The following is an 11,086-nucleotide window of genomic DNA, read 5'->3' on the forward strand; positions in this document are numbered from 1 at the left end:
GCAATTTCAGCACGATACTTATTATGTGAAACCATAACCTTTGTCCTGAACTGGGATCACCGATAAAACCACACTGCAAGATGTCAATGATGTACTATTGGAGTTAGAGGTTCTGCACAAATATCCTATAAACGTAGTTGGAGTTGGTCCTGGTCAATCAGTCGCAGTAACCTGCTACTGTCCTGCTGAATACACTGGCTCATTGATAATGGCTGTCCTTGGTAAAATAGAGATACTGCAAACAAGAGGAGTGAAGAAATTTATAGTAGGCAACTGTATTATGTGGGATGCTACTCAGGTTAGATATTACTATTAATCTACTTTTAATTTTCTTTCTGCATGCAGGTAGTGAGTGAGAATATAGAGGGGACAAACTTGCTTGTACAGATTAATGATTTGAAAGCTGCTTTAAAAGACAGAGATGAAAGGATGATGGGTAAGAAATACATGTATCTGCATGTATTTATCCTTGATGTATACATAATAGCTATTGAAGCAGAGTTAGCAAAATTTAAGGAACTATCAGAAAGCAAATTAAAAGAAATAGAAAGATTAAAAAGAGACCTTAAAGAAAGCCAATGCATCAATGGTATGACAGTGATACTATCATGTCTTTGTATTCTAGTATCAATTGTTATTATAGTTCAAAATGAAGAAGTAATTAATGAACTAAAGGAGACAATTTTATCACTGGAAGACAATGAAGATACATTAAATGAAGTTATAGAAGGTACTTAAGTTAAACTGTCTGCTCTGTTACATATAATATGTGATTTCTACAGTTACTGAGAATGACTTAGCATCATTGAAGGAGCTGTCAGAGACTAGACTACAAGAAATAGAACAACTGAAACTGAAACTTGGATACAATAACAGTATGTTAAATACAACTATAACTGCACTGTGTTAGTTATTAATGTATTAATGTGTATCTCACCATATAATAGTTCCCCAGCAAAGGGGTATGATGCATATAAATTACCCACCAAATTTTTCTTGGAATAAAAATTTTGTCAAATTTTTCATGCTATTAAATCGAATATATATTTTCATATATTAGCACAAGAAAAGGTGGTGTGGAGTCAGAACAGTGTACAACTCACGAGTCCGTCAGTAGATCAATGCATAGAGGTAATCAGTGAACTTGAAGAGGAACATGAGAGTATTACACTCAAAGACTCATCATCTGATAGTACACAATTCCTAATGCCAATTATATTGGAGAGAGGAACAATAAAAGGAATTACTATATACTCTTCATTGTTATCACGTGCTGATATCCTCTCATTCTCCTCTCAACTATCAACAAACAAATCATTGACAACTCTAGTCCTAACTACTGGTTCAATTGGTAATAATGGAGTCATGGCACTAGCTGAATCACTGCAATATAATAAAACTCTTGAATACTTGTATCTTAGTTACAACTATGATTTAACTATCACTTCTGTTAGTGCAGAGTCACTAGCTGAATTTTTACTTGTTAACACCACACTCAGTTGCCTTTATCTTGACCATACTGGCATGACTACTGATGGAGTAATGATACTAATGGAATCACTCAAGACCAATAATACACTAGAGGAACTTTGGCTGGATGAAAAACACAAAAAAATATGCACTACTTTACCTTACTATGATCATATCAAAGACAAACTATATTTTTTGTAGACAAATTAATAAGTTTTAACGTTTAATAATTATTAATAATACACAAATTTAATACTAAATTATCTCAATACATTAGTTATACACAAACAATAAAATGCTATTAATCATGTGTTAGTCATGTGACAGTCAGTCAGTACAGCTGTTGATTCTTAGTAGACAATAAATACCAAAAGAGAAGACAGCCCTCAGTCTCTCTGATACATCATCACAAGCTCTTGCTTTATTAATGTCCTCCAGCCCATGGCCACCACTTATAAACACTTGATAATTACTATTAGTGTGTGTGGGCGGAACTGATACCAGGGTACTCACTCTATCAACGTGACCTCTGATTAGTGGGTGGAGTTGATGAGTGTTAGCTCTTCCCACTAACGATAGTGTAATAAGACACCAGTGGAGGTACCAATCAGTAGCTGAGATTGTGTACATGTTAGTAAAGTGATGTAAGGATTGGTGCATTTGTGATTCTTTATGATGGGATCATAATCTACAGGAAAAAAGAAGAGAAAATACATTTTACATTATGAATTTAGTATCAAGTACATGTACATACCTAAAATGTCAATGAAAAGAACATACATGTACATGTACGTGTACATTATATTTCAAAATATAACGCAGTTTATGATTACATGAGGTACATGTACATGTATGTTTGTGTACTGTTGGTCTATGCTTACATCTCAGTGCTGATGTTACATAGCTGCTACAATCAACAGTATGAACAGTTTCCATGACAGCACCATTGAAAGAGCATATGTGAACAGTGAGTGAGTTCTTTAAAGAAATAAACACCAAACCAGCAGCTGCAGGAGTAGTAGCAATAGGATTGGAGCTGCTGCTGCTAGTGGTAGGGGTAGGTGAAGAACTCTTTGGACTTGAAGTTCTCTTTGTTTGACTGGTTGATGGTTGAATAGCTTGAGGAGAAGGAGGAGGTATTATTAACTGATCTATGTGATCTGATAAACTGACGAACTCCTGAAAAAATAAAATAAAAAGAGGGTCAGTATTTTAATCAATGATATTACTGAGAATTTTTAAAACTATTATACATGTAATTGTAAATTATTGCATGTACTATCCATTCCAATGTTCATAGGTCCTTACTTTGCATGTTAATGTTTCGGAATTCACGTCCACTATCCTGTTACCAGTAGCAACCAGTTTACACACCCCACACTCACAATAGCTTTGATTGGATAAGAAGAAACTGATATGAACCTCTCGGGTCTATCGATACCTTTAATTAGAAAAATAATATTAAAATATTTCGACAAAAAACTCCCTACTTTTATGAAGATTGAAGAGTGCAATTCGACCACTACTAAGCCCAACCCACGCGCAATCCTCATCAGAACTAGATACATGTAACAAAGCCACACCCACTTTCAAAACATGCAATATCCCATCTTCGGTACTCAACCAGAGACACTGGTCGCCCTCCGGAGTAGGAGGAGCTAGTTTGTGTCTTCACTCTTTTTGAGTTCGTGAGACGATATAAGATGAAGTCCTATGAGAAGAAGGTGGGATCAATGGGTGTGGTCTGTCAGTTATTGATTGAGGTGAAGGACAGAGTAACTCGTCAGGTTCTAGAGGAGCTCGATCAGTAGGAGGGGCAGTGGGCAGAGTCAGTGGTAAACGAGTGGAGGAACGAGAGTCGTCAGGAAAGGAAGAATGAGCTAAAAAATAAAGAAAATATAAATCAATTTTTATCATAATTTCTATGAATTAAAACAATCACCAAACATCGCATCTCTTAAATCATAAAAATATATAATGTACTGTGCTATTTATGCAGCTGGTTTTGCTCATAATCCCGCTCATTTTAAAAATCTACAGTACTCTATTCCTTACCATTAGCTAGTGTGATGTTCATATGTTCAACACACAAAGAACAGATCAGCCTTGAGCTGGACAGTGGGAGGGTCGCTACCAGTTGAGGAGGAGTGTCCTTTGACGTACTCCAGGAGTTTAATATGGTGATGTTCCCACGCCCACACACATCATTAATGCACACGAATAACTGATTGTACATACCATTGGGAACAGCAATGGGGAATAACTATATATAAAAAGAGTTAATATAACAATAATAATAATAATAATAATAATAATAATAATAATAATAATAATAATAATAATAATAATAATAATAATAATAATAATAATAATAATAAATTAAAACCTCATTACTATTAGTTAAACCACTTCAAACTGCACACACTAGACCATATGATTTCCCACAAATACATGTATCAACTACTCCACACACATATACATGTACATGTACGTACATATACATGTACATGTACATGTAATCAAATAAAAAGAAATAAAACTTAATTATAGTAATAGTCACAATATACATGTACATGCATGTATGTACCTTCAAATAATGTACATGTACATGTATTTCATACAATATATTTCTTTCTTACTTCTGATCCTACTCTACAAGATGGCAGTGTCACATGCCACATGAACTGAGATAGTGCAGTTTTAGGAGGATCAGTGTGTGTCCTCTGGTAGTGTGTGCTGCTGGGGCCTTGTTGTTTGGGTAGAGAGAGTTGAAGTGAGTGTAGGGTGTGCTCCCAGTCTTGTCTGTCCTTCTGAGATGAGAAGGAAATGGATGCCTTGTTTGGAGGAGAGCTACAAATGAATGAGATAGATAATTATTGTTATACATTCAACAATTAATAATGATATGACTTTATTACAATATTTTAAAATATATTATTGTCTTATGCTATGTAAAAAGTTTGAGCTGATTTCAACTTGAATTTTTTAAGTTACGGCCATTTAAAGATATTGGCCAAAATCTGAAAAAATCCCTGAACTATAGCCCATGGTTTTTTCTAAAAATTGGCTCCGAAATTACCCCCAATTTTTATTACATTTTTTTGATACATATTGATGTACTTATGCTATGTAGAAAGTTTGAGCTGATTCCGACTTAAATTTTTCAAGTTACGGTCATTTTAAAAAATTGGCCAAAATCTGAAAAAAATCCCTGTACTATAGCCCATGGTTTTTTGTAAAAAATGGCTCCGAAATTACCCCTAATTTTTATTACATTTTTTGATACATATTGATGTACTTATGCTATGTAGAAAGTTTGAGCTGATTCCAACTTAAATTTTTCAAGTTATGGTCATTTTAAAAAATTGGCCAAAATCTGAAAAAAATCCCTGTACTATAGCCCATGGTTTTTTGTAAAAAATGGCTCCGAAATTACCCTTAATTTTTATTACATTTTTTGATACATATTGATGTACTTATGCTAAGTATAAAGTTTGAGCTAATTCCGACTTTAACTTTTTGAGTTATGGCCATTTAATTTATGCTTTTTCCCAAAAACTAAGTTGTACATTTGTAATTTTGTACATGTACAGTACATGTACATGTACATACATGTACCTGTACATACAGAAAAGATTATGCTAAAAATACAATGACATTATTTTCATAAAGTGTGTATAGATACCATTCTGTGAGAATACTCCTCAGAAGCTTGATGTACAGCAGAGTCCCAGGTGGCAGCTACTCTATTCTTAGGATTCAACTGCCAATACCTACATGTACATGTACAATAGAGAGTAATAGAATACTGAAATACATGTGGACTGTACTTACATTGTTGGATTATCAAATCCCATTTGATCCTCCTACATCAAAGGACAAAGAGCAACAAGTAATGTAAAACAATTGATAAACACACACGCTTACACACGCACACACACACACGTGTAATATTCAACATGTAACATTCACCATTCTCAAGTTACAATGTGCCTAGTATAGGGATATTTGATATCATGATAAAGCCAGTTCAAATTTGATCCTCTCAATAAATTATGGCTCACAATGTACTGTATGTAAACAATTGCATCTACTAAAAAGCTTACAGAAACATAGTAGGGTCCAGCAAAATCCCTAATGATACCAGCAGAAGTACATATACCCATATGTGTCCAATAAATGGGAAAACCACCTGCAACAAAAATATAAAAATCCAATAAACATACACATATTAAATGTGCATATACATTTACAGTACATGTGAAATTACTATTTCATGTAGGATCCTGGGCTTCTACCGTATTGTGGGAAATTTTCGAGGATAACAAATTTCGTGGATTTTTTCATGATTCACAAAATTAAATTCCTTGAAAATCAATTTAATACGGTACAAGATGGCAAATTAGTGGAGATTCGTGAAAATTAATTCCACAAACTTCCGGATACGGGTCATTCGCAAAATTTATTATCCTCAAAAAAACCGCTATACGGTATTTTCTATCTTTAACAGGCTTCTATTTGAGGGTTCTCCTATACTTTATATAGGATTATACCATACGTACATGTATATAGCCCCAAAATAGGCTTCTAACATTCTATTGAGAAAGGCTTCTATTTATTGGAGTTGTGACCAAGCAAACCCTCTATGAGAGTACATTCACTTCATACCACAACTAATGAAGAACTAGATGTACATGTACAAGGAATACTGCAAGTCCTTATATAAAATCCCAAGCTTCTGCTTCTATTGAAGACAGGCTTTTATTTGAGGATATACATGTATGTACAATGTACAGTATATGGTATTTTACAAGGGCACATGCCACTCTACATATACATGTACATGTATACATCTACATGTACATGTACTGTATTTCCTCGAATAAGGGCCTAGGCGTTTATTGCTTAGCAGAGGCAAAAATCACTGAAAAAAAAATAAATAAAAATGTGCCAAAACCCGGGCTCCAACTTGCAACTCTACGTTCCGAGGAGTGATGATAAACAATTAGGCTACATCGGGCTACTCTAAACACAAGGGCACATAAATAATACAGGCTGAAATACATGTATGTGTATCTATAGTGGTAATACATGTATATTAGTAATAGGCACTTAATATTTGAGTAGGGCCCCTATTCGTGGAAATACGGTATAGTATAGCTGGTAATTTTGGAAGAGAAAAAATTTGGCAAATTTGACATTTTGATAGCCGTTCGCCAAACAACCATGTATATACTAATAGCTCAGAGCCACAAATTCACCAAATAAGAACTTGTCAATCACTAAAATTTATTCCTCATAAAATTAACAGCTACTTGCATGTACATGTACATAAAAATGAAATACAGTAGTTTTGCATAGCCGAACAAAGGGTTTCCTATGGAATTTTGGCATAGTACTCATGAAGTTCATTGTCAGTGGATTATCAAGTTGCTTAAAAATTAGGCCAAAGACACCGTACATGCATATACATGTACTATAGTACAGGGTATTTCGACAAAAATAAAAGGGAGATACTTTTCCCTTTGATTTTTGTATGTTGTGTAGAAAGCTTGAGCTCATTTCGGTGAAATTTAGATTTTTAAAAAAATATTGAAGTGCTCAGAAATTGGGCCAAAGACCTAAGGATATACATGTAGCTTTTCGTCTTTGGCCCAATTTGGTCAAATTTTGTCAAAAATGGCTCTGAGGGAAATCTCCATTTTTATAATTTTTCTAATACGCATGCATGTTCTTACGTTGTGTACCAACTTAGAGCTGATTCCGATGAAAATTAATTTTTTTAATAAATTTTTATATGCACTGTATTGTAGTGCTTCTCAGCTCATGAGGCATGTACAAGTATTGAGCTCACTTAGTAAGCTTTGTGGGAAACCCTGGCCAGACTCATCCCCTTTCTCTAATGCAATGTAAATGGAGTGGGGGTAAAGCTACATCTACTTTCCCTTGCATGTTCAAAGCAGATTCCTTAATTACATGTACATGTACATGTATATATATATATTATTATGCATTCAAATCAGACTCAAAAAATGAGGTTAGGTACAAAAAGCGATGGCATCTCATCTTACGTAATAATAGGAAGAGGAGTCCACACAATAGAGTAAGGATATCTGTTCCTTGAAGTATCTATGGCCCCTTTTGCAAAACTTCCTTCAACGTCCATTTTCTTTTTCATTGTTTAAGCCACGCCTTTTACTAGTTACGAGTCCACCCCATCCGCGTGGTACTCACATGTGTGAACTGTGAATTAGAAAAGTCTGAAAAGTGAAAAGTTGTTAATAATTATAGTTGAGCCCAAATGAGTGATACAACTGTTCCTTCAGTAGTCTCAAGGGATGGCTGGTTCTCGGAGATAAATGACTTATGGCCTGGAGAGTGTTTCTCTCTCAAAGTGGATGAGATATTGCACCAAGAAAGAAGCCAGTATCAGGACATAATGATCTTTAAAAGGTAACTGGGCTTTGACATAAGTGCAACTTTATATGTTCTGTACTTGTAGTAAAGCGTATGGCATGGTTCTGGTCCTTGATGGTGTCATACAGTGTACTGAGAGAGACGAGTTCTCATATCAAGAAATGATAGCACACCTACCTCTCTTCTCTCATCCCAATCCTAAGTCGGTAAGACTCAGTAATGGTTCTGTTTGTATTGGAAATACACGTACTATCCAGTACCGTATAGAGGGAAATTTTAGAGGGACTAAAATTTGGTGAATTGCAAAATTGTGGTGACTGGCAAATTTTAATTTGGCGAATTTGTGGCCATGTGCCATTGAGCATGCGTATAATGGCTCAAAATGGCGGATTTTATTTTGGCAATTGGGTATCGAAATGCCAAATTTGCCTAAATTAAGTCCTCCAAAATTTCCTGCTATACGGTATTTAATCTATATGATGCTCATTTGTTGCTTAATGTATGTATTGCAAAGCTCAAAGCTTGTGTTGTGTCTTCAAACTTGTACTTCTGAACTTGTTAAAAGGAGTAGCCATAGATAGTATAGTAGCCATGGTAATTACGTGGAATATTATAGGCCTTGGCAATAGAGCCACAATTGATGTACATGGACAAGTATTTGTAAAGTATATTGGATGGCAGGAACTGTAATACTGTGGGAAGTTTATGATTATTTAAATGTACATACATATTTATTGTTTTTTTCTGATACATTGTACATGTTCTTTTGTTGTGTAGGTTTGAATTGATTTGAAATCAAAATTGGGGTTATTTTGAATTTTAAAAGTTGCTCAAAAATTAGGCCAAACACCCTGTAGTACTATAGTACATGTACACAGACTTCGACTAAATTCTGTCAATAATGATTAGGAAATAATTCTCCATTTAAATTTTTTTCTTACACATAATACATACATGTTCTTATGTTGCATAGAAGTTTGAGCTTATACCAATCAAAAAATCAGATTTTTTATGAATTTTAAAAATTGCTCAAAAATGAGGCCAACGACCATGTATTATAGTACAGGCTCTTTGGTCAAATTTTACCTAATTTACTAGGAGAGATATCTCTATTTCAATATTTTTTATTGATGTATATACAGTTTCTTACGTTGTGTAGGAAATTTGAGCTGATTTCAATTAAAATTGAATTTTTTAATGATTTGTCCAAATGCCATATACTGAATTATAGCGCTTTTCAGTTGTCAGCTCATGCAGCATCATAAACAATTAAACATGCTGTTTAGCTCACTTACATGCAGCATGCTTTGTGGCTTTGTGCAAAACCCTACATTATACTTCATTCTTACATGTACATTGTATGTACTTGTAGGTACTGATCATAGGAGGAGGAGATGGAGGAGTAGTGAGAGAAGTTATCAAGCATCCTTGTGTTGAACAAGTTCATCTTTGTGAAATTGATGAAGTAAGTGTAATAGGGGATCATCCTATGATTGTTTCAATTCATTCCATTATGCAATGAAGACTGATGAAAAACTAGTATTGCCGATTTTGCAGTTTATAGCAACAATTTTATGAGCAATTCTCAGCCTCATTTTTGCTACAAAAAGCTACCCTAAACCAATGGTCAAAGCTCATAGCATACCGTATAGCTAGAAAATTTGGTGGAGTAAAACTTTGGTGAATTTGGTGAATTGAGGTCCATTCGCCAAATTTTTAATCTCCAATTTGATAAGGCTCCATAGAAGCATACACAGAGTTAAAATTTCGCCAAAATTTTAACCTCCAAACCTCTTTTAGAGTCAATTCACCAAATTTTAGCACTCCAAATTTTCTAGCTATACGGTATATACATGTACATGTATGCAAGGTTATGGCTTTACGATTATGTCATGTATTAGCACTTATTCAATCTATATTCAGTATTACATTTAATCACAGTGTTAATTCACACTTATTAATTATTGACACTTTATATGTTACATGCCTGCATCTGCAACACAGTTACACTTTCAAACTTTGTTTAACACTACTATTGCTCAATAATCAATATGTACTGACACTGGCTTGCCTGAACAGAACATTCTACAACTTAATTTCTGATTTCTATATACAGTACAAGCCAATAAAAACTTCGTGTTCCGTTTACGTTGAACAGCCATTGGGCGTTTCAACGCTATATAAAAAACATTTACCGTATAGCTGGAAAAGTTTGCGGGAATTATATTTTGTGATTTTGTACCCATGTAGCTAATTTTAATGTTTGTGGAATTTAATTTTGCTGGTGTAGGCGTGTACTGTTGATACACCCATTACTTATAATGCTTTGCGGAATTAAATTGTGCGTTTTTATGATGAACAGCAAACAGCAAAATTAAATTCCAGCAAATTTTTCCAGCTATACGGTACTTCCGTTTATGGTCCGTTTTTCCATGAAGCATAAAATGCATGTCGCTACGTTTATGACTTACCTGTCTTGTTTTATCATCAACCATGGCTCATAGTCATTCTGTAAGTGTATCTAAGAAAGTCTGACTCCTGAAGAAACTGTCAGAAAAGGGAAAAGTCGAGCAACGCTTGGAGCGTTGTGATAACAAAAAACGGTAGTGCCCAGACCCAACAGACCATGAACGGAACAACCACAATAAAAACGGAAACAGTGCTACCGTTTAATCGCCGTTCAACGTAAACGGAATGCGAAGTTTTTATTGTCTTCTACTGTTCTTTATTCTAAAAGTATTGTTGATTTAGTATCTATATTTTGTTGGCTATTGCTCTATCTTTGTACTACCAGTTGCCACTACATGTATACTGATAAACCTATGTTAGTATTAGTATCAGTCTATTTTAACTTGCTATTTTGGGTTTCAGAATTAGCTCAAGCACACAACATCTTTCTGTTAGAAGAAACAGTGTTATCTATACACTATACACTATTTCCTACTTAATTAAAATGATGTCACATGGGAAATGGCTGTCATAATTAAATCTTCTGACTGTCATAATTAAATCTTCTGACTATAGTCAGAAGATTTAATTATGACAGCCATTTCCCATGTGACAGGATGACCCTCTTTTACTACTACTACTACTATTTCTAGGAACGCAATAATTATTGTTGTATAATGTATTGTATAATTGTTAGTTTGTGTAGTGTAATTTTAATTACCGTATAACGGGAAATTTGAAGGGAGTTAAT

At 34.4% G+C, this 11,086-nt stretch overlaps 3 protein-coding genes across 5 annotated transcripts in view; 2 read left to right on the plus strand and 1 right to left on the minus strand.

Moving 5' to 3' along the window:
- The first annotated feature begins 7 nt into the window (after positions 1-7).
- Positions 8-1,823, plus strand: LOC109588008 (leiomodin-3-like). Of its 2 annotated transcripts, none has more exons than XM_020004210.1 (6): positions 8-298; positions 346-436; positions 488-589; positions 644-730; positions 783-875; positions 1,061-1,823. In XM_020004210.1, exons 1-6 carry the CDS (start codon positions 209-211, stop codon positions 1,669-1,671), a joined length of 1,074 nt encoding a protein of 357 aa, XP_019859769.1. In that variant the 5' UTR covers positions 8-208; the 3' UTR covers positions 1,672-1,823. The 2 variants fall into 2 exon arrangements, with proteins under 2 accessions (XP_019859769.1, XP_019859770.1); XM_020004211.1 differs by having other exon boundaries at positions 1,067-1,823.
- Positions 1,824-1,909: 86 nt separating this feature from the next.
- On the minus strand, positions 1,910-5,662 carry LOC109588009 (transmembrane protein 222-like). Of its 2 annotated transcripts, XR_002187920.1 has the most exons (9): positions 5,577-5,662; positions 5,305-5,336; positions 5,156-5,243; positions 4,110-4,320; positions 3,526-3,733; positions 2,961-3,350; positions 2,779-2,911; positions 2,352-2,649; positions 1,910-2,158 (listed from the first exon to the last, which is right to left on the minus strand). XR_002187920.1 is itself a non-coding variant. In XM_020004212.1 (4 exons), exons 1-4 carry the CDS (start codon positions 5,634-5,636, stop codon positions 5,010-5,012), a joined length of 282 nt encoding a protein of 93 aa, XP_019859771.1. In that variant the 5' UTR covers positions 5,637-5,656; the 3' UTR covers positions 5,005-5,009. The 2 variants fall into 2 exon arrangements, 1 of the variants encoding a protein (XP_019859771.1); XM_020004212.1 differs by lacking the exons at positions 1,910-2,158; positions 2,352-2,649; positions 2,779-2,911; ... (1 more) ...; positions 3,526-3,733; positions 4,110-4,320 and adding an exon at positions 5,005-5,111 and having other exon boundaries at positions 5,577-5,656.
- Positions 5,663-7,692: 2,030 nt separating this feature from the next.
- LOC100634413 (spermidine synthase-like) overlaps positions 7,693-11,086 on the plus strand; it is a 5,006-nt gene continuing 1,612 nt past the window's right edge. The window contains exons 1-3 of the mRNA XM_011409316.2: positions 7,693-7,923; positions 7,973-8,093; positions 9,260-9,352. Of these exons, the coding sequence (XP_011407618.1) occupies positions 7,772-7,923; positions 7,973-8,093; positions 9,260-9,352 (366 nt within the window). The 5' untranslated portion in view covers positions 7,693-7,771. The remainder of the gene's footprint in view (positions 7,924-7,972; positions 8,094-9,259; positions 9,353-11,086) is intronic.

Source organism: Amphimedon queenslandica, unplaced genomic scaffold (assembly GCF_000090795.2).
Source record: "Amphimedon queenslandica unplaced genomic scaffold, v1.1 AMPQUscaffold_12338, whole genome shotgun sequence".
NCBI lineage: Eukaryota > Metazoa > Porifera > Demospongiae > Haplosclerida > Niphatidae > Amphimedon > Amphimedon queenslandica.